This window comes from Melospiza georgiana, chromosome 9 (assembly GCF_028018845.1).
Source record: "Melospiza georgiana isolate bMelGeo1 chromosome 9, bMelGeo1.pri, whole genome shotgun sequence".
In the NCBI taxonomy this organism is placed as follows: domain Eukaryota; kingdom Metazoa; phylum Chordata; class Aves; order Passeriformes; family Passerellidae; genus Melospiza; species Melospiza georgiana.
Window position 1 is genome coordinate 2,562,136 of NC_080438.1, and position 23,464 is coordinate 2,585,599.

Here is a 23,464-nt window from a genome sequence, read left to right on the forward strand (position 1 = left end):
GGTTTATGCTGCAGGTTTCAGATGAAAGTTTGTTGCCAGCTACTGAAATCCTTTTCCCCAGTCCCGTGGGGCTGTCTGACCTGAGATAAAATCCCTCAGGACAAAACAAACCCAAACAACTCCAACAAACAATAAACAAACAAAAAAGCTATGGGAAACCGAAAATCACAGCAGCCAGGAGCAGAAGGAGTCCCACCACAGTCAGGAGGGACAGGAAGGAGCTGGAGGAGCCAGCAGGGACTCGTGTTCTGGTGGGCTTCAGGACGCGGTCCCACTGGGTGAGGATGGCCTGCCGTGCCCCCTGCCAGCGCCCAGGACCCCCCAGCCTGTACTGGTAGGGGGAGCAGGGCCCAAAGAAGATGGTGAGAGCCAGCCTTGGGTCTGTGCAGAGCAGCCCCAGCACGCTGGGCTTGGCACCAATGAAGGAGGCCAGGGTGTCCAGGTAGACCAGCCACTCGGTTTTGAGCACTTCGTCAAAGGTCAGGCCAAACCTGAATGATCAGAGAGGAGAAAGAGGCAGGAGGAAGGTTGGTGTCAGCAGGGCTTGGAGGAACTGGGGTGGGCATCCTCTGCATCCTTATTGCATCTGGAATGCAGCTGGGCTCTCTGGGAAAGGACTGGATGTAGGTGCAGTGGGAACCTGGGACACAAATCCTGGCCCCCACACTGCTCCTGTGAAGTGATGCTGGCTCCAGTCAATCTTTCTCTTCTGCACTCACAAGTTGCACCTGCTCCTCCCCTTCCCCTCGGTGAATCTTTGTTAGCAGACTTTGACAAACCAGTTTGGAGTCTTTTTCAAAGGAAGCGAACAAAAAACCCCTCCAACCCAAATCCCTTTGCTTTTTGCAGAAAAGTCACGTGCAGCATGAGGAAGGTGGCACCCTTTAGTATCCCTCATGTTCGTTTCCTCCAAATATTGCAAGAATACACAGTGGCTTGGAGAATTGCTTCCAGTTCACCTTCTCTGCAGAATTCACAGCTTCATGTCCCACCTTCAGAGGTCTGCAAAAGCTCATATCCACTCAGCCTTGTATTGTATTGTATTCTGTATTCTGTACTTCACCTTGTATTGTATTCTGTGCAATTCTGTACTTCACTCTCCTACACCTTTTCTCCTATAGCTACCTAAGTGAGCCTTGGATTTATCTATCACCCAGTTTCCTAGGATTGGCTCATTCATTCCCTAATCCTTTTAAGCCTTTTGCCTGCCTGTGAACCACACACCAGTGTGCTCAGACACCTGTTCACAGTGAGTCAGGTCTCCATGCTGTGAGATGAGACAATCAGTGTGTACACCTCGCTGGTTATGGGTTGGTTTTTTTCCCCCCAAGCTGAATTACTTTGCATTTATTACCATTAATTTCTCTATTTTATCTCTCAGTCCATGGGGATCCTGGTATTCTTCCCCAACTCCCATAGCCTTGAGTACCCTGAATTAATTTCTTGCTGTCACCAACAAGCAAAATATCAGTGTTAAATCAAAGGTTACATCGGCTCTTTGCAAGTGAGTAAAGGGGAAGCTGGATCCAGGAATCCTCCCCTCTCCCCTGCCATGCCAGCAGGGAACAGGCACAGAGTGAGAGCCCCAAAAACTCCAGAGGTTTTTCAATCCACCAAAAATGCCTTTGGGGCTCTGGGGAATGACTTACCATTGGATTTGGTTTTTCTTCTTCTCATTTACTTCTTTCTCCATGACAGCCTGGGGAGGCAACTGACACAGGCCTGGAAGAGAGAGGATAGTGTTCTGCAGAGTTTAACTCCTGGTGGGGAGTGATGCAAAATGTGGGAATCCCTTCCCTGGGAGGGCAGGAAACTCTCATTGCTGGCAGTTTATTTGGCAGTGCTGCAGTCCTGCCCAAAATCAGTATTCCAAATTCACCCGCACCTCCTCCTGCTCTTACAGATGTGTGCTGCCAGGGTACAGGCAGGTGATGTGGGGGCAGATGGGCAGTGCAAGCCCCAGAGAGGATCCTCCCAAAGAGAAACCCCAGAGCTTCTCATCTCTGTGGAGCAGTCCTGACCCAGCCCTCCACAAGGTTATTCTTACTATTTTCATTAACCCCCCCCCAAAAACCACCAGTGGGTTTCTTTCCTCACTCATGTTGCTGTAGCTTAGCTGAAGTGAAATAATTTGGGGAGTCTGAGCCTGGGAAAAGCACCCTTGTCCACTCTGAGCTTTTTAGCTCTGGGATCTCCCTGGGTGAAGGGGAAAACCATTCCCAGTTTTGTCTGAGCTGCATTTTGGGGCACAGGAGGGCTCACATTTGCTCCCCTACCTTTGAAGACACGGCTCACCCAGCGTGCCTGCATCTCTGCCACGGGCATGATGGCTCCTAAGGGCTTAATCAGCCCAAGGACAGCCAGGGTGGGCTTCTGCAGCTGTGGTGGGAACACGTATTTGTAGAGGGACGCGTGTTTGTTCTCCACCCTGACGATGGATTCTTCCAGGAAGGGGAAGGAGACAGTGTAGCCCGTGCAGAAGACAACGATGTCGATGGGCTCCTCCTCAGGGCAGTTGTGGAAAACCACTGAGTTGTCCTTGAACTCCTTCACGCCTGGCTTGATGGTGATCCTGCCTGTCAGGATGTAGCTCGGGAGATCGTCGTTCAGCACGGGCTCCCGCACCAGCCAGCTGTGGAGAGCCAGGGCTCTGAGAGTGGGGCACCACAAACAAGCCTTGCTGCTCCCCTGCTCCTCCTCCCACCAGCTCACACCTCCTGCTGTCGTTTTCTCTGAGCAAACAGCCCTGCCTCCCACCTCCAAGCAATTGTCACCAATGTCGCCCTGTCCCACAGCGTGAGTGATTAATGGACATCTCCTGCCGCCTTATTCCCTCCACTCATTTACTCTTCAAACCATCTCTTTCCAGAACTGATCCATGCTTTAAGCCTTCCTTCTCCTCCTTACCCACAGACCCTCCTCTGGGCCTTCCTGGGTTTTTCCAGCGTGCCCAATCTTTCACCACTTAAGGGAGCTACAGCTTATTTTCTCCTCCCCGCTGGAGATCACCTCAATCTGGGCTTTGGTTGATGCTGCTTGCTGAACATCTCCCCCTGCCCACACCACAAGCCCTTCAGCATGGGATGGGGACCACCAAGAGGTACCTGTTCTCTGGCTGAAGGCCATAGTTTTCATGGTTGAACCACTGGTTCACCTTATAATTAAGCAACCACCATGAAAGCGGTCCGGGGAGGTTGGTTTTGATCAGGCTCATCAGGCGAGTGTTTAAAATCATATCCCAAGGGTAGCCGTGCTCAAACACACGGCTGAGCAGCCAGGCTCCTCGAGTGGTGCTAATCATGACCTGCAAGAGAAGAACCAATGCTTCAGGTGATGAATTTGCTGCTTTCCCTTTGTAAAGAAACTCAGAGGGGCACAGCACAGACAGCTGTGCAATGGAAAAGCAGCAACAGCATCTTTAATTTCTTCTGGCTGCTGGTGATGGAGGTGAAACAGGAGACAAGAACAAAACCAGCTTGCTTTCAAGGTAGCTTTTTGACCAAAAAATTCAGGCTCAGAAAGACTGTTTGTGATGTCAGCACACTGAGCTACTGTCCCCTGTTACTGTGATATTTTATGAAAAATCCCTTCGCCAGGATTTCTTCTCCTGGGAAGCTGGGAAGCTTCAGGTTCTCCATGTTTTGCTGCTCTGGAATGTGATTTGGAGAATTGCTTACACAACATGTGAATTGTTTTTAATTAATGGCCAATCACAGCCAGCTATGTTGGACTCTCTGAATTTTTATTATTCATTCTTTTCTAGCCTTCTGATGTCTCCTTTCTCTTTCCTTAGTATAGTTTGTCGCAGACATCTTTTATGAAAAATCCTTTCCTTAGGATTTTTTCCTCCTGAGAAGCTGGGAGGCCTCAGGAACAAAATGTAAACATTGATTATCTGCTGCTGTGGAATGTAACAGGTGCATCTGTGATTGGTCTCATGTGGTTGTTTGTAATTAATGGCCAATCACAGTCAGCTGGCTCGGACAGAGAGCCTGAGCCACAAACCTTTGTTATCATTCTTTCTTTGTTATTCTATTCTTAGCTCGCCTTCTGATGAAATCCTTTTCTTCTATTCTTTTAGTATAGTTTTAATGTAATATATATCGTAAAACAATAAATGAAGCCTTCTGAAACATGGAGTCAGATCCTCGTCTCTTCCCTCATCCAAGAACCCTGTGAATATGGTCACAGATGGCACCTTCACAATAGTTTTAATGTATAATTTTCAAATAATATAATATAATATATAATAATAAATCAGCCTTCTGAGAACTTGGAGTCGATTCTCATCTCCCACCTCATCCTGAAACCCACAATGACACCCCAACAATTAATAACCACAGTCCCCAGTGTCCCTGTCCCCAGAGGCCTGGGGTGGCAGGGTGGTGGCACCTTTGCAGCGACCCGGCTGGCCTCCACGGCGATGTCCACTCCCGAGTTGCCCATGCCCACCACGAGGACACGCTTGCCCTGGAACACGTCAGGATGCTTGTACTGCCTGCTGTGGAAGTGCTGCCCTCGGAACCTCTCGATGCCTCGGGGGAAAAAGAAACAGAGCTCTGAAGCACTCAAGCATTTGTGGATTTTGTTGGGAGAACTAGTGTTAAAAAGCAATCCAGATGGCAGGAGCAAGGATGTGCAATCTCTGGCCACCAGGGTCTCGGAGGTCCAGCCCTCCAGAATTAATTGATGCTTCCTCTCCAAAATGGGGTCTCAAAGACAGAGCTGCTGAAGCACAGGACAGTATTGCTGTCAATGCCAGTAGCTTTGGAAAGCGGAAGCAAGAAAAGAAAGGAAATTTTCCCTGAACAACCCCTAAATCTTCCCTCCCCAGTCCCTGAAGCAGGTAACAACATTTCCTTGTATACCATACCAGGAAAACACTGCAGGGGGAGGGATGGCTCCGAGAAATTGCCGCTGCAAACCATAACAGCATCAAAGACGTGTGATGTCTGCTTCCCTCCTGCCTCTGTGACCACATTCCACTGGCCCGTGGTGGCAAAGTCAGGGTGCTTCCGGATGCTGACAACGGTGCTCTGAAACGTGGGAGTGAAGAAAAGTCACTGTCACATTCATATTTTCTGGGAAAATCCTTTTGCCAGGATTTCTCTCCTGGGAAGCTGAGAAGCCTCAGAGAAAAAGGAAAACAATATTATCTCATTTGCTTCTCCTGTGTTTTGCTGCTTTGGAATGTGGTTTGGAGATTGTTTATCCAACAGGTGCTTGTTTCATTTGGTTTCACGTGAATTGTTTTAACTTAATGACCAATCTCGATCAGGCTGTGTCGGGACTGTGGAAGGGGTCACGAGTTTTCATTATCATTCTTTGTAGCCTTCTGGCTGTATCCTTTCTCCATTCTTTGGCATAGTTTAGTATAGCATTCATTAATATGATAGAATAAAAATATAATATTATAAAATATAATAAAATATAAAATTATAATAATATAATAAAATAGAAACAATATAATAAAATATTATAAAAGTATGATATTATATGATATGATATGATATGATATGATATGATATGATATGATATAATATAATATAATATAATATAATATAATATAATATAATATAATATAATATAATATAATATAATATAATATAATATAATATAATATAATATAATATAATATAATATAATATAATATATCAGCCTTCTAAGAACATGGAGTCAGGTTCATCAATTCCTCCTCCAATGGGGAACCCCGAAAATACCACAAGTGCCCATGGGCACCCAGGGTGGGTGGGGAGCAGGGCAGGGCAGGGCACCCATCACTCACCCCAAATCTGATGTGCTCCCTCAGGCCGAAGTGCTCGGTGTAGCGCCGGAGGTAGTCCAGGAGCAGGGCATTGGGCAGGAACACGGGGAAGTGCTCGGGGAAGGGGAAATCAGAGAAGGCAGACATCTCCTTGGACGTGTTGCTGATCACTGATGGGTACAGGCTGGGCCGGCCGGCCTCGATGTGCTCCTGCCACGGCACCCCGGGTGCATCAGCCCTGTGCCCAGGCTGGGGACTGTCCCCCTGCTGCCCTGGGCACTGTCCCCCTGCTGCCCTGGCCTCAGGGGTGCAGCTCAGCACCCAGCAAATCCTCACAGCCCTTCACAGCCACCCCATAACCCTGCAAAGCTGCAGCTGCCAGGGCAGGTGAGGATGGGCTTAGCAGCTGGTCTGCAGGCCAAACAACTGAGCTAACAGAAGAGATGTCACTGTCATTTTGTGAAATATTTTGTGAAAAATCCCCTTTCGCAGAATTTCTTCTCCTGGGAAGATGAGAAGCCTCAGAAACAAATGAAAAATGAAAACAATAATTATCTGATTGCTTCTCCTGTGTTTGGCTGCTTTGGAATGTGCTCTGGACATTGTTTACCAACAGGACCATCTTTGATTGGTTCCGTGTGAATTGTTTTTACTTAATGACCAATCACAGTCCAGCTGTGTCAGACTCTGAGGAGTCAGTCACAAATTTTTAATATTCATTCTTGTTAAGCCTTCTGTCTGTATCCTTCTCTTTCTATAGTAAAATTATAGTGTAGTATAATGTAGTATAATATAATATGATATGATATGATATAATGTAATGTAATGTAATATAATATAATATCATATCATATAATCATGCTTGGTACCAATAAAATACAATAAGCTATCACTTTGTCCAATGAATATAACGAGCTGGTTTGATGTGACTAATGACTTTAGGGGTATAAAACTTGAGAACAACTTGCAATAAAGAAGAAGCCATTGCTATTACTGCAGAAATGTGTGTGTGTGTGGTGTGTCCCCACCTCTCAGTGGCAGGGAGGAGGACATGTCCCCTGGCTCACCGTGTAGCGCCAGACCCCTCCGATGTCCTGGCTCTGCTCGAAGCAGGTGGGCTCCAGCCCCTCGTCCAGGCAGCATTTGGTGGCTGCCAGCCCGCTGACCCCCGCGCCCACCACGGCCACTCGCATCCCTGCGGGCTCTGCTGGGCTCCCAGGAGCTGGAAAAAACCCCACAGATTGTGAAAATTGCATGTATTTTATGATTACCTTCTCGCAGATATTAAAATGAGTATTGTATGTGTTGTGTTAGAAAGTAATGCTGTACTAATTCTCTTAAGTAGCGTGTTAAATATTGTTTTAGGTTATAAAAATTGTTAAAATAGAAACGACGCTATGTAGGATACTTTTTTTAAAGAAATGGCTTGCAATGAGATAGCAGCCACAGGACACCTGAATCTTTCAGAGAAAAAGAATTTATTGCTCCATTATCAGAAGAAATGAACTTCTTCCTGCCTTGAAGACATCGTCAGGATTCAGAGGAAGAAGCTGACACTGACCAGACAGAATCCTGTGTTTGAATGGAATTTATGCATCGTGTATGAGGTGTATGAATATGCAACAGGCTGTTGCTTTTAACGGTTAATCCTCTCGTGCTGCCCAGAAAAAGGTACCCGGACATCCATAACTCTTTGACTCTATTGTCTCATATTGTCCTAATTCAAATTGTCCAAATTATTGTTACTCTAATTGTATTACTATTTTTAATAACCATTTTATTACTATTACATTTCTAAAATTTTAAAAGCAAGTGATTGGCCTTTTTCACAAGATGATCATCACACTCTCAGGGGACAGCTCCTGGCATGCCCCCCTATAGGGAACTTCTCTATCTGCTTTCCCAATTTCTCTTTCCCCAAACCCCATTCAATTCCCCAGCATTCTGGGTTGTTTGTCTACAAGTTAGATTAAATGTCTCAATTAATCATTTTCTCTATTTCCCCCTTTATTTTTTTAAAAATCTCTCCACTTTTACAGTGTGCTCCCTGGGCTGCCCTCAAACCCCATTTCATTTCCCAGCACTCTTTGTTTACAAGTTAGATTAAATGTCTTAATTAATCATTTTCTCCTTTTCCCCCTTTATTTTAAAAAACCTCTCCACTTTTACAGCGTGCTCCCTGGGCTGCTTCCAAACCCCTGCAGCTGCCCTGGAAAACTGGCTTTGAAAGAATGTAGTTGAGCCACAATTCGCTGCCAGTTTGTATTTACAAGCTGGGTTTAAACTATCCTGCCTTATCAGACTAGCAAATATTTGTATTTTATCTTTGGATATCTGCCCCTGCCTCTCAAAGAATTAAAAAAAAAAAAAAATTCACTGGAATTGAAAATGCCCTGTATTTTATCTTTGGATGTCTGCCCCTGCCTCTCTCAGACGACGTATATAAGAAATGCACTGGAGCTGTTCAGTTTGTGCCTCTCTGGCAGGGTCCTGTCCCTGGTGGCTGGCTTTGACATGGCCATTGGGGTGACAGAGGGGCTGCAGGTGTGGCACAGCTTGGGTTGAGGATGATTTTGTGTCCCTTGTAGGGCTTGGAAGGCAACAGCCCCTGGGTTGGCATCCAGCCCTACAAAACTCCCAGTGGGGACGGTGGATCCTAATCCCTGGCAGTGTCAGGGAATAAAACAAGGGATGAAGGCCAGGTTCTGTGGCTTGGGCTGGACAATTCCAGAGGCAGGACCCCCACCCAGGTGTCCTGGGGGTGCTGCTGCCGTCTGTGCTGTGAACCCAGGGTTGGATGGAGCCCCCTGCTCAGGTGAGTGATTCACTCAGCATGGCAGGATGTCACTGGGGTAGCCTGAGAAGGGCTTTCAGCTCCCACCACACACAGAGGGTGGTGTAATCATCAGGAAAAAGGAAAAAAAACCCCACAGTCTTCAGTAAAAAAATGGGGTTGGACACAGTATTTCTTCAGAATTATTTCAACTTTCTGTCATAAAGCAACACCCAGTGAATACTCTGCTTTGCCAGGTTGGAATAAAACCTGGACTTTTCCCTTTGTAAATCAACAAAGCACTAGCAAGAGCTGCTCACTGTTAACTGTTTTGGGGGAGCTTTTTTTTTTTTTTTTTTTTTTTTTTTTTTTGCACGGTGGGAACTAACTTATATCACAAACACCTCCCAGCTACATTTGCTATTTGATTCCCTGCCTTCTCCAGGAGAAGTTACAAACAGCACCAAAAAATACCAATCCTGCCACACTTTCCACACTAACCCTGCAAGCAGCCAGACTCCGAAGCGCCCAGGTGTGGCACAGGGAGGGAAGGAAAGGCTTCTCACCCCTCTGGAGCACTTACCTCCAGCCCCAGGCAGCTCAGTGTCGCCTCTGCTGTGGGAAGGGAGGGTCCCTCTTGCTGGGATTTATAGCCAGACGTGGAGCTGGGCAGGGGCAGGGAGGGCAGGCACTGCCAGGGAATTACACAACTGCTGGGGGAGGAGTGGCTGCAGTGTCCTGCTGTCCCTGCACAGCCCAGATGTGGCTCCCTGAAGGGAGTGGGGCGATCCAGCTGCGCTCCAGGGGCACCCATGGGTGAGGGGGCAGCTCCAGCTGGGACATGTTTTCACTTGCCACATGTTTTCATTTGCCAAAAAGGGGCTGAAGGTGCAGACAAACAGGATAATATATAATATAATATAATATAATATAATATAATATAATATAATATAATATAATATAATATAATATAATATAATATAATATAATATAATATAATATAATATAATATAATATAATATAATACAATACAATACAATACAATACAATACAATACAATATAATATAATATAATATAATATAATATAATATAATATAATATAATATAATATAATATAATATAATATAATATAATATAATATAATATAATATAATATAATATATAATACAACATAGCATAGCATAACATAACATAACATAATTAATATATCAGGGCTGAAACGTCAGTGCAGGACATAGAGCCCATCCAGGTGTCTCCCAGGAGTAAGTGATCATGGAAATTATAAGAGAGGCTTTGGATAGTCAGATATTCAATATATTTAAGGGTGGCTGGGGAGAAAGTATGAAATCACTGCAAATGAATCCAGCTGGGCATGGAGAATGCAGAAGCCATGGAGAGGCAGTTGATGGAGGACTGGGTCTTTAGGAAAAGCAGAGTTTAGAAAAAGACAAAGGATTTGTGTCATTTGTGTTTGATTTGCTGAGGGATGTTTTTACCAAAAACTGGACCCTTCCCGGGTGCACAGGACCTTGCTCCTGCAAAGATGCTCACCAGCACTCAGCAGAAAAGAGTCAGGAATCCACTAAGGCAAATACTCTGTTCTTGATGTGCTTCTGCCTTTCTTGAATTCCTCAGCAGGGGTTCAAGTGGCTTGCACTTAGAGGGATGCCATGGCAGCACTCCAGGAATGGTGTTCGTGCTTTCAGGAGGGCAGCTCAGGGAAGCTTTCTGAAGGAACAAGTTGTTTTTGGCAAGGAGGAGCTGCTGGTGCAGCAATGGGACCAGGTGGCTTTGCTGCAGCTGCTGCCAGCAGGGAGTGATACCATGTGAGTTTAGGGTAGAAATACCTCCAAAACCTCAATCATCTGCCTTAGGGCTGTGGTGTTCCCCTCCACAAATATCCCAGGCCAGAGTCTGGGCCAGGTGTGCAGAACAACGTCTCAGAGGAGATGGAGGTGAGATAGCAGAGAGCAATTGCTGCAATTAGGCACACACATGCCCAGGGCACTGCAAAGGCCTTGTCAGAAAGCAGAGAGACATTCTTGCTCCTTTCCTCACCTCTGCTGGGCATGGCAGCCCTGGCACAGCTCAGGAGGGGCGAGGAGCAGTGAATATCCAGAGGTGGCTGAGGATGAGAACCAGGAATGGGAAATTCATGTGCCTGAACCAGGAATGGGATCCTCATGTGCCAGTCCACTGGTGAACCCCTTGAGAAGCAAAGCTGTCCAGCACTGTGGCACAAACCTGGGCTCTGAAACAGCCTTTTTAATCCTTAAAGCAGGAGGAAGGAGAAACTAAATATATCCATTCAGTCTGAATCAGATGGGAAATTCACCTTCTCTGAGAAACTCACCTTCTCTGGGAAACTCTGGCACCAGTTTTACAATTTCTGTTTAAAATGACACTTCAGGCCAAGGAGAGGCAAATCTCTGCACAAACAAGTCTCGGCACAGCCCACTTTGCTGTTTTCTAGGTTTGTTTCAGCAGCAGCTTCTGGGCATGTGCCATGCTGAAGGGGGAACAGAAAAAGGAAAACAAAAGTGGAGTTTCTTGTTATGCCAGTCTCAGAGCAAGGCAGCTGTTCAGCACCTGGTGGGATGGGAGCTCTGGGCTCATCACTGAAGAACTTCATTGTCCCCTCTCCAAAGCTCTCACTGCCTCCCTCACTGTCCTTTAGGGGCTTCAATTGACATTATTGCCCCAAAGCTGCCTCCCCTGCTTGCTGCAGAGCTGCAGCACAAGGCCATGCACAGAGTGAGGGAAGAAGCTGCTGCTGGAAAAATGAAAAATGTATTTCCCCCCTCCATTTCTTGGAGCCTGGATTTTGATCTTTAAAAAAATAAAAAAATAAAAAAGCTTTTCCTTCACTTCCAAGGCCAAAAGGCATTTTCCTGCTCCAAACCAAAGAAAACCCCTCCCCAGGGAGGCTGTTGTCCTGTTTACTATTCCCAGCACACAGAGGATAATTCCACTGAGAAACTCTTCTGTTTCTGCTCAAACTGAGCTGGATAGGTTCAATATCTTGAACTCTCTCTGAAACCTCTCAAAAGATACCACTTTTAAGGAGATCCAAAGGATGCACTGGAGCAGACATGGGCTGTAGAGTGGCTTTGGGAGAGGGATTTACTTGTTAAGCATGGAGGTTTCTGAAGGGTTTTACTGCAACATCCATGGCAAAATTTAACCTGATTTAATAAGTCACCATGTTTTCCAGGCATGTAACCTGTGGAATTTCTAAAGAAAAGGCTGCTTGTGTTAATAGATCCTGGAGAGCTGCAGGTTTTAACTTCTTTGAAGCTTTCCAAATGCACATTTTACATCCTCCCAACCTCCATGGACATTTACACCCTCCCTTTAGCACCACCAGGACTCAGAGTGGATAAACCACAGGCAATAAACCACAGCTGCTGGAGGGATGGCACAGCAAACAGGACTTTGGTAACTCCTGAGCAGAATAATCCTAAGAGGAGCTGTCTGGGGAGCACAAAGTTAAGGCAGCACAGCCTGAGCAGGAGGTGCCACCACCACCAGCAGCTGAAGGCATCCATCAGCCTTTGAGTGCTTTCAAAAAATTTCCAGGCATGTAACCTGTGGAATTTCTAAAGAAAAGGCTGCTTGTGTTAATAGTTCCTGCAGAGCTGCAGGTTTTAACTTCTTTGGAGCTTTCCAAATGCACATTTTACATCTTCCCAACCTCCATGGACATTTACACCCTCCCTTTAGCACCACCAGGACTCAGAGTGGATAAACCACAGGCAATAAACCACAGCTGCTGGAGGGATGGCACAGCAAACAGGACTTTGGTAACTCCTGAGCAGAATAATCCTAAGAGGAGCTGTCTGGGGAGCACAAAGTTAAGGCAGCACAGCCTGAGCAAGAGGTGCCACCACCACCAGCAGCTGAAGGCATCCATCAGCCTTTGAGTGCTTTTAAAAATTCCACTCAGCTGAGCCTCAAAAATTCCACTCAGTGCTGACCCTTCCCTTAAATATTGACTGAGCTGCCAGACCAGGCACTTTGGATGCTTCCAATTCCTGCTGCCTCTCCCAGAGCGTCTCCTGAGGCACAGGGACACAGCAGCACTCCCAATCCAGGCAGAGATGTGCCCCTGCACCCCCAAGCCTCCCACTAGGGGCAATTCTGTGCATTTATTGCCCAAAATGAGGGTTTTAGGAGGAAAACCCTCCAAAATATCAAGGCAGTGCTGCCAGAGCCCTCAGAGGAGCCAGCCCAGGCTCTGTGGAGCTGCAGGAGCTCCCAGCAGCCAGCACAGCTTCCACATCCAGCTGCTCCACCAGCTCCCATACGGGGAGGGACCTCAGGGATTCTGACCCATCTCCTCCCAGCTAAGCTCCAGCTGACCTGGACCACCTTGTCTCCATCTCCTGGTTTAAAAACCTCTGGTTTTGGAGACTCCCATACAACTCCAGGCTTGCTTTTTTGGTTGTTTTTTTGGGGTTTTTTTGGTTTTTTTTGGTTTTTTTTTTTGGTGGTGTTTTTGTTTTGCTTTGGCTTGGTTTTTATTTTATTTTTTTTGTTTTTGTTTTTTTTGTTGGGTTTTTATTTGTTTTTTGTTTGTTTGTTTGTTTGTTGTTGGGGTTTTGGTTGGGTTTTCGTTTGTTTGTTTGTTTGGGTTTCTGGTTTGGTTTGGTTTTCCTTGTTGTTGTTTTTGTTTTGTTTTCTTTGTTTGTTTTTTGTTGGTTTTTTGTTGGGTTTTTTGGGTTTTTTTTGGTTTTTTGGGTTTTTTTGTTTTGTTTTGGTTTTTTGGGTTTTTTTGTTTGGTTGGTTTTTGTTGGTTGGTTTTTTTTGTTTGTTTTTTTTTGTTTGTTTTTGGGGGTTTTTTTGGTGGTTTTTTGTTTTGGTTTGGGTTTTTTGGGGTTTTTTGTTTGTTGGTTTTTTGGTTGGCTTTTATGGTTTTTGTTTGTTTTTTGTTGGGTTTTTTAGTAGGGTTTTTGATTGGTTTTTTGGGTTTTTTTGTTTTGTTTTTTGTGGGTTTTTAAACTTTTTGTTTTGTTTTGGTGTGTTTTTTATTTTTGCTTGTTTGTTTGTTTTTGTTGGTTTTGTTGGGTTTTTTGTTTGTTTGTTTTTTGGTGTTGTTTTGGTTTGGGTTTTTTTGTTGTTTTTTTCTTGGGATTTTTTTTTTTGTTTGTTTGTTTTTTGTTTTGTTTTTTGTTTTGTTTTTTGTTCTTTTTTCGTTTTTTATTGAGTTATCTTTTCTCCCCACATCCAAGCCAGGCTGACACTTGAGGATAACTGAGAGCATTTTGCAGCCTCACCCCTCCCTCATTTTAAATGAGAACTGATTAATGGGATGGAGCAGCTCTGACTGGCTCATGCCTTGGGTTGCTAATTAATGTGAGAAGCTGCTGGGCACCCACAGGTGATCCTGGAGCCACTGAAAATTCCTGGATTTCTCAGCACCACTGGAAATGAACCCCACTGGCTGCTGTTTCCTATTTGTAACCTGCAGGAGGACTTCTAGGAAATAAAAAAGATTTGTCAGAAAACAACACCCAGGAGTGATGGACAGCATGAGAACTTTGTCTCATCGCCTCATTGCCCCTGGCTTGGGGACAGGAAAGGTCATCCCAGGGCAGAGGGAGGGGAATGAAGCTGCAGGAAGAGTTAATCATTTACCTGGATTGACACACATGTCAAGCAGCTGAAACAGGGAAAGGCCATGGACCTCTTAACTCATCATTTCCCACCTGCAGTTTCCCTCAAAAGAGAAAAATCTGCATTGTGGATGTTCTCCTCTCCTCTCTAAGGAGAAACAAAGGAAAGAAGAACTGCAGGTGTGGGAAGGCAGAGAAAAGAAGAAAAGGTGGTCAAATATCCCCAGAGAGAGAGAGAAAAATAAAATCAAAGGCTTCAACATTTCCAATGTCCATAGAAGTAGTTCTGCTCAACATCTGCAAACTTCTGATGCAATTTTTGTCGCATGATGGAAGAAAACAAAAAGAGAGGGCTTCCAACATCCAAAAGAGCACAAACAGTTGGGAAAAGGGATGGAAATCTCACCCACAAAATCCTGGCACCCTCCAGGCTGCAGCTGCCCCACAGCCCTGGCTGGGGCTGGAGGTGCCTCCTGAGGTGCTCGGGGGTGTCACAACAGGACAGGGGGATCCTGCTGGGGATGGAGCCTTGGAGTGGCACCCAGAACAGAGGCTGGACCAGATTAAGAGGATAGAAACAGGTATTTATAGAAGGTGTTCAATAGGCACAGCTTGGGCAGCCAGAAGCCTCCAAGAGGGGCTACACCCAAGATGAACAATGGTCATGAGTTTTTCAGACAATTAAAGTTTGGTCTATTTACATATCAGGGGCTAATCCTCCAATTACAGCTTCAGGTAATTAAGTAATTTACCCCCAGTTTGCTCCCCCCAATTCACTTTTATTTGCATTTTTTGGGGCCTGAGGCTGTAGGGTGTCCTTGAGTTTCAGGCCCAGAGGGATTGTTTTGTCTGACCAAAATGTGAAGACAGCAGTTGACACTCTATAGAATTCACAGTTATACACTAAAGCAGAGCAAGATTGGGAAAATATAAAAGCCAAAATCCTGAGGCATCAGGGACAAGGTGCAGTGGCAGGAGCTGCAGGAGGTCAGTGGCACAGTGTGACCCTGGGGCCATGCACCATGCACAGCTGCTGTGACTGCAGCTCTGTGTGCTGCTCCAGGACACGTTATTCCTTCCCAGAGGGCAGGTGGACATCTGGGCTGGCCGTCCCCAGCCTTCCCACTGGGAGCAGCAGCAAAGCAGAGAGGAAAACCCATCCAGCTTTGATGCTTTGGCTGCCTGCAGGGACTGTCTGGGGCAGGAGCTGCAGGGATCCCCAGGCTGGGCAGCTGCTGCCCCATTGCTGTGCTGCTCATGCCCCAACACCCCCAGACTGCGTTCACAGGGGTCCGAGGATGAAGGAAGACATGAAGATCTGACTCCATATTAAAACTATACTAAAATAATAGAAGAAAGGATTTCATCAGAAGGCTGGCTAAGAATGGAAAAAGAAGGAATGATAACAAAAGCTTCTGTCTCAGACAGAGAGTCTGAGCCAGTTGATTGTGATTGGCCATTAATTAGAAACAACCAACATGGGCCAATCACAGACCCACCTGTTGCATTCCGCAGCAGCAGATAATCAATGTTTACCTTTTGTTCCTGAGGCCTCCCAGCTTCTCAGGAGGAAAAATCCTAAGGAAAGGATTTTTCATAAAGGATGTCTCTGACACTCCCCCAGTGAGCATTCCAGTGGGAACAGAAGGATTCCTCACTGTACCCCAAAGGACCAAACTTCAGCACGGTGCTTTGGCCAGAGAGCTTCAGCTGAGCTCTGTCTTGGTTTGGAAAGCCAGGAGTCTGCTAAGGAAGGCAGGAGCCTCCTCTGAAATGGAAAATGTAAACCCTCCCCACCCCTCTGAATTGCTATAAAATTTAAATTAAGGGGCTCTCAGGTAAAAAATATGGGAGCAGGAAATAACAGTTCTTTAATAGGGAAGAAAAATAAAAGGATAAAATAAACAGTGCAGTATAAGTAAAATAAACAGTACACTAGAACAACACTGACAGAATCAGAACCCAGCCTGACACCCTGTGGGTCAGGGTGTTGGTGGCAGTCCCATTGGAATTGTGGCTGCAGCCCTCCTGCAGTGTCAGGGGTGGTTCTGTTGGAGCAGGGATCCTGTAGAGAAGGATGGATTCTTCCTCTGGAGATCCAGTGGAAGAAGAGACAGCTGCTGTTCCTCTGGGGAATCCAGTGGAGAAAGCCCTTCTGGTGTTCCTGGAGCTCCAGATTGTATCCAGGCAGGAATGCTTGGCTCCTCCCTCTGGGCTCACATCTCCCAGTGGGATGCTGTAGTTCTTATCAGCCATGCAGTGACATTCAATAGCTGTTATCAGCAATGTCCCCTCCCGAGGGAGGTGTGAATGTGAGCACTCAAAGAGAGAGATAAGGCAAACTGCCCACTTGACAAAGGTAATCTGCCATACAGATGGGGATGGAAAACATCTTGCATGGCAATCTTCAACAGCTCCCAACTCATCAGCCAGGGATGCTCCAAACTGGGAGCACTGGGAGCACTGGGACTCTGCCTCACAGACACCCACAGCTCCTGTGGATCCTCCTCTGCCCCCTCATCCCTCCCTCAGCCCTTTGATGTGCAGCTGCATTGTTCCAGCAGCTCTGAAGCCCCAGATGAGGAACAGCCTGGCTGGAGCCCCGGGAGCTGCCAGCAGCAGCACCAGCCAAGGCTGCTCAGGGGACAATAAATCTGCAGCTGGAGCAGCACAAAGCCAGGCACAAAGCATTCCCCTGGCCTTGGCTCTGCTCTAATTGCATCCCCAGCCAGCTCTTGTTTTTCTTGAGGGCAGCTAAAGGCCCATATTTCATTTGCTTTTCCACACCCTTCTCCCACTTTTTTGTTGGTCAGCAAAATCCTTCCAAGAGAAGGCTGCAGGGCTGCTCCCAGTAGGTCTGGGGTGCTTGAATGGAGCACCCCAAGGGGAAGCTAATGCTTTGTGATAGGGAAGAAAATGTTACAGTGTCTCTTCATCCTCCTTAAGGCTTCCATCTGCCCTGGAAGTTGGTTTTTGCCATTCCCTAGTGTGAAAAACGCCATTTAAAATTTTAAAAGTTTAATAGTAATAAAATGGTTATAAAAATAGTAATATAATTAGAGTAATAATAATTTGGACAATTTGGATTAGGACAATATGAGACAATAAAACAAAGAGAGTCTTTAGTGTATAGCTCTAAACTCCACATCCAGTTCTGTTCTCCCATTTTGGGCAGACACAGCAATTCCTCTACAGGCCTGGCAATCAAGGACACCTGACTGTCTCAGACCCTGAGAAATGTATCCAAAAGTAAGTTAAGGGGGAGCAAACTTGGGGTAAATGACTTCATTAGCTGAAGCTGTAATTGGAAGATTCACCCCCAATATGCAAATGCACCAAACTTATAAAAATCTGAAAAGCAGTGATCCATCATCCATTTTTAGGTGTAACAAAGCCCTGGGGGGCTTTGTCTGCCCTAAAGGTACCTGAAGGTAAATAAATATAATAAATATAAAAAAAAAATCAAAATCAATAAATATAACAGTTTTTTTATTCCCTCAATTTTGTCTGGCCTCTGTTTTTGGGTAAGCCCAAAAAGGCATTAGCAGGCAGCAGCTCAAACTTAACACCCAGCTGCCCCAGGATGCTTTGTGGCCCCACCTGCCCACACAGTTTTTGTGGATTTAATGCTCCCACATTTCCTGGTGATTATTTGTGCTTCTTTTTTGGTCCTCGGAGAGAGGCACCCAGCAGGAGGGGTCTGGTTTAACCCCCTGGAACTGAGCAGGGACTGACCCAGAGCAAAGCCCTCACCCTCACCTGCTGCCTCCCAGCCCCTGGGGCACAGACCAGCTGCCATCCATGGCTTGAACCACTGCATTTAACTCAAGGATCCCCTCCTTGCTTCAGCAGAGAAGTTTTCCAGGGATTTGGGACATTCAGTGGGATGAGGGCTGCAAAAGAAGAATCCCAGCACCTCCAGGGCTGCATTTCCATGGGGGCAGCTCTGGTCCCAGCTCCTCCAGTGGAAATGAGACCCAGTGTGCCATTCACATTCTCTGGAAAAATCCCTTCACCCAGGGTTTTTCTCCTGGGAAGCTGGGAAGCCTCAGAGAAAAAGGAAACCAATATTATCTGATTTGCTTCTCCTGTGTTTTGCTGCTTTGGAATGTGGTTTGGAGATTGTTTACCCACAGGTGATTGTTCCATTGGATTCTGCTGTGAGTTGTTTTGAGATTGTTTTGGGTTGTTTTGTTTTAGTTTTGAGTTGTTTTTGAGATTGTTTACCCACAGGTGATTGTTCCATTGGATTCTGCTGTGAGTTGTTTTGACTCTTTGGCCAATCAGGGCCAAGCTGTGTCGAGGCTCTGGAAAGAGTCGCGAGTTTCATTATAATCTTTTTAGCATTCTGTAAGTATCCTTTCTGTATTCTTTAGTATAGTTTAGTTTAGTATTCTTTAACATAATATAGTATAACAAAGTAATAAATTAACCTTCTGAGAACATGGAGTCATGGGGCACCCTGCAAATACAATAACACAGGGTGCAGGTTGGTGCAAACCCAGAATTCCCAAGCTTTCCCCATTCCGTAATTTCTGAGGGCTGCCAGGATGATTGGCTCCTGCAGGCTGGACACCTTCAGTGCTCTCCTGGCTGTTTCCTCTGAGGCAGTGGCACAATGTCCAGCCTGGTCCTCACAATCTGGGGGAAAAGCTGCTAAAAAGGAGCATCACCTTTCTTTACACCAGGGATTTCTGGCCTGCTGTAAAGGAGAAAAAAAATTACACCTTAAAAAAATCCCTAAAGTTCACCTCGAGCTCCCTCTTGTGACTCCTGTCCTATCCAAACCCAGGCTCTAATCCGGGTTTGGATAAAGCTTTCCTACTGTCACTGGGGGAATATTTATGGCTCCCAGTCATGTATTAGCATTACTTAACACACAATTAAAGTAAAATGGGTCCAGATGCTTAAACGGGCCTTGACATCACACACAGGATCCAGTTTGTCCTGCTGCTGTGCCAGGAGACCTGGGAGAAGCTCTGAACCAGCAGGTGAAACACCGATGCCTTTCCTCTCCAAACCCGGATTTTATAATCCAAAAGTGCACCTTGCATTTGGGTTTTCACACCCACACTCTCCTTCCAACTGGGTCTGGCCTTTCAGGATCCTAAATCCCTGCTGTCCCAAGGAGGGCAGCCCAAAAGAGCTTCCCCAGCACACATTTTATTTGATTTTCAGATTCCTCCAAGGTGTATTTGGGTGTTTACCCCATAACTCTGTGAGCTGAATTATGTAATTATAACCTTCCCTAATCCCACACTCAAAAGGAATATCCCTATAATACCCCATAACTCTGTGAGCTGATTTATGTAATTATAACCTTCCCTAATCACATACTCAAAAGGAATATCTCTATAATATCCCATAACTCTGTGAGCTGATTTATGTAATTATAACCTTCCCTAATCCCACACTCAATAGGAATATCCCTACTGTTAGGATGTTTTTTGTGTTGTGTTATTTGTCCTGCTCACCTCAACACCCACAGCCTGTTTATATTTTTATTTCCCATTCCACAGCCTGTGTATATTTCCCATTCCCCATTCCCAGATGGTCCCAATGAGCAGGTGGGGATTGAAGGAAAAGCACCAAATTCCTGGTGGCACAAACAGAACACTTTGACCAGCAATGGGTGCAACACACATCCCTTGGGTCTGGGACCTGCATTTCCACTCACCTACAGAATTCTGCCCTTTTTTTTGTCTCCTACTGAGAAGGCTGGCAGATTTTGGCTGGAGAGGACTTGTGGCTGTCACTGCTCCCCCATTCCCTGCTCTGTGAACAGCCCTTGGAAGCTGGAGAGAAACATCTCTGCATGGGAAAGCTCTGCTGGGGCTGTTCCTCTGTGGTTTGCAGCCCCAGGAGCTGTGGATGAGCAATTCCCTTGGCTGAGCCCATCCCAAGCCCCACAAGAGTGGGTCTGATTTCTTCCCATGCCATTTTCCCATTGTCTCCTCGCCATTGCTCTGCCCGTTGTGCAAAGCTTGCAGAAATAACCTCAGAACAGTCCCTGGCCCTTTTTATTTTTGCTGTAGGGATATTGCTACATATCATATTATTCTTGCTGTCATGCTGGGGAAAAAAAAAAAAAAAGCTCCACTTCAGTACAGCCATTAACCATAATTAGTGCTCAGTTGCACACACAGTCTGGAATGAAGGGATCTGATCTTCTGCTACCAGTCAATAAATCTCCCCAAGTGCTCAGGGAGCAGACAGCAAAGCGAGCAATCACTCATTTCTGCTCCTGTAACTGCTTTTAAATGCCCTGCCAACAAGCTCACAAGAATGTTTTCCCCCCTCCTTCATTTTCTGTGCCAGTGGTTTCTATTCACAGCCAGTGTCTCCTGCTGATGGATTTCCCTGGATCACCAGCCCTGGGAAACGGAGAGGCAGGGACTCACAGGGCTGCTACAGCACCTCCTGCTCCTCTCCAGCAGGTCCTCTACGTCTCTGGATGCTCATTGAAATGAAAAACAACCATTGAAATTAAAAAAAAAAAAAAACCCAAAAAAAAAAAAAAAACAAAACAAAACAAAAAAAAACAAAAAACCAAAACCAAACCAACCCACCAAAAATTGCCAAACAAACAAAACAAAACAACAACAAAAAAAAAAACCAAAAAATCCCAAACAAACAAACAAAAAAAACCCCCAAAAAACCCCCACCCCCCCAAAAAAAAACACAAAACAAAAACCAAAAAAGCACAAAAAACCCCCAAAAATAACCAACAACAAAAAAAACCCCCAAAAACCCCCAAAACAAAACCTCCCCCAAAACTCCCCCAAAACCAACCAACCAAACAAAAAAAACTCCAAAAACCCCCCCAAAACCCCAAAAACCAAACAAAAAAACCCCAACCAAACAAAAAACCAAAACAAAATAAAACCCAAAATAACCACCAACAAAAAAACCCAAAAAACCCTCCAAACCCCCCCAAAAAAACCAAACAAAAACCAAACCAGCAAACAAAAAATACCCCCAAAACTCCCAAAAACCCCACCAAACCAAAAACCAACCAAACAAAAAACCACAAAAAACCCCCCAAAAAACAAAAAAAAACCCCCAAAAAACCCAAACAAAATAAAACGCAAAAAACCAACAACAAAAAAAACCCAATAAACCCCCCAAAAACCCAAACAAACAAAAAACAAAAACCACAAAAAAACCCAAAAAAACCAAAACAAAATAAAACCCAAAATAACCAACAACAAAAAACCCCAAAAAACCTCCAAAACCCCCCAAAAAACCAAACAAAAACCAACCAACCAAACAAAAAAAAACCCAAACAACCAAAAAAGCAAAAAAAAAACCTCAAAAACCAACCAAACAAAACCCAAACAAACAAAAAACCAAAACAAAATTAAACCCAAAATAACTAACAACAAAAAAACCCAAAAAATCCCCCAACCTCCCCAAAAAACCTAACAAAAACCAACCAACCAAACAAAAAAACCCCCAAAAAACTCCAAAAAACCAACCAAGCAAAAAATAAACAAAAAAACCCCAAAAAACCCAAACCCAAACCAAAACCAAAACCAACCAAAAAACCCAAAAACAAACAAAAACCCTCCAGAAAATGTCACCCTGGGCTGGGGAGGCACACTGTCCTTGAGAAGGCAAAAAAAACCAAAAAAAAAAACCAAAAAACCTGACCCCTAGCAGCAGAAAGTCTGTCAAACTGAACCCTTCTACCCAAAATTAACGCAGAATTGAATCTTTTGGCTTGAGAAAAGTCTCGGGGAAGAGACAAATTTGTGAGTCTCGGCTGCAATCAGACTCGCAGCACTGAGTGCTGTTTTGGGGAGGCTCAGCTAGGTCTCCTTGGGGCAATTGAAGCCCAGCATCCCTCAGAAGCTTAATATAATATAATATAATATAATATAATATAATATAATATAATATAATATAATATAATATAATATAATATAATATAATATAATATAATATAATATAATATAATATAATATAATATAATATAATATAATATAATATAATATAATATAATATGTGTGTGTGTGTTTGTTGGGACTGTTGGGTAACAGTCACGAGATGCAGTGTGCAGTGTGCAGTTGTGTGCAGAGTGAGTGTGTAGCCATGGTATTTTCTGAAAAAATCCTTTGCCAGGATTTTTTCTGCTGAGAAGGTGAAAAGCCTCAGGAACAAAATGTAAACATTGATTATCTGCTGCTGTGGAATGCAACAAGCAGGTCTTTGATTAGCTCATGTTAGATGTTTCTAATTAATGGCCAATCACAGTCAGCTGGCTCGGACACAGAGCCCGAGCCACAAATCTTTGTTGTCATCCTTTGCTGTTCTATTCTTAGCCAGCCTTCTGATGAAATCCTTTCTTCTATCCTTTTAGTATAGTTTTAATGTAATATATATCATAAAACAATAAATCAAGCCTTCTGGAACATGGAGTCAGATCCTTGTCTTTTCCCTCATCCTCAGACCCCTGTGAACACGGTCACACTCTGGGCTTTGGACATGGGGAAACCCTGTTGGTTCTGCCCTAAATCCCACCCCATGCACAGCCCAGGCACCAGACATGGGCAAGGGGAGGGCACATGGAGCAGACACCCAGCATCCCCCTCCTTCCCTCACCTGATGCTCCAAGCACCAGGCCCTGTCTGGGTACCAGCACCTCCAGCAGCCCCCACAAGCCACATGGGGAGATGTGGTGGCTCCTAATTCACTTTGGTTTGCTCTTCAGCCCCTGCCCGTCACTCCAAACCCTGCCTGGGGCTGAGGTTTTGATGAGCTGACTGTGGTCCAGCACGGAGCTGCTGTCCCTGGGTTGGTGCCAAGGTGGGAGGAGTGGCATGAGGCCCTGTCCCCATCACCCCCTTACCTGTGGGACAGCCCCACGTGCCCCCGGGTGACAGCCCCAGCCCAGTCCCAGCATTTTTGGGGCATTTTTGGGGCATTTTTGGGAAGTCAAGGCTCATCACCGTCCCCCTTGGGGCTGCTTGGGAGAGCCCCAGCTCCAAGGTGAGGGAAGAAATCTCAGAGATGTTTCTGGGCTGATTGAAGTTAATTAGCTCAAATGATGCCTCTGAAGGGAAATGTTTTTTATTTTGGGTTCCTGCCAAGCCTGGTTTTCATAAGGTCAGTAAGTGCAAACAGATAGGGCCCTTTCATTGGAAACAGGCAGTGAAGGATGTAATTAAAGAAGTGTGCCCTGGCATGGCAGGGACCCGTTTTCAATTACTGCTCTTGCAAAGGGGATTAAGGGGAAATATTTTAAACAAGGCCACTGCAAAAATGGATTTTGTTTGTCATTAGCTTCCAAATAATATTTGACTTTAGGG

The 23,464-nt window shown here is 45.3% G+C and overlaps 1 protein-coding gene across 1 annotated transcript; it reads right to left on the minus strand.

Moving 5' to 3' along the window:
* Positions 1–148: 148 nt before the first annotated feature.
* LOC131086811 (flavin-containing monooxygenase 1-like) lies at positions 149–6,957 on the minus strand. Its single transcript, XM_058030032.1, has 8 exons — positions 6,832–6,957; positions 5,786–5,974; positions 4,874–5,036; positions 4,393–4,535; positions 3,105–3,304; positions 2,277–2,632; positions 1,650–1,722; positions 149–491 (listed from the first exon to the last, which is right to left on the minus strand). Exons 1-8 carry the CDS (start codon positions 6,955–6,957, stop codon positions 149–151), a joined length of 1,593 nt encoding a protein of 530 aa, XP_057886015.1.
* Positions 6,958–23,464: the final 16,507 nt, after the last annotated feature.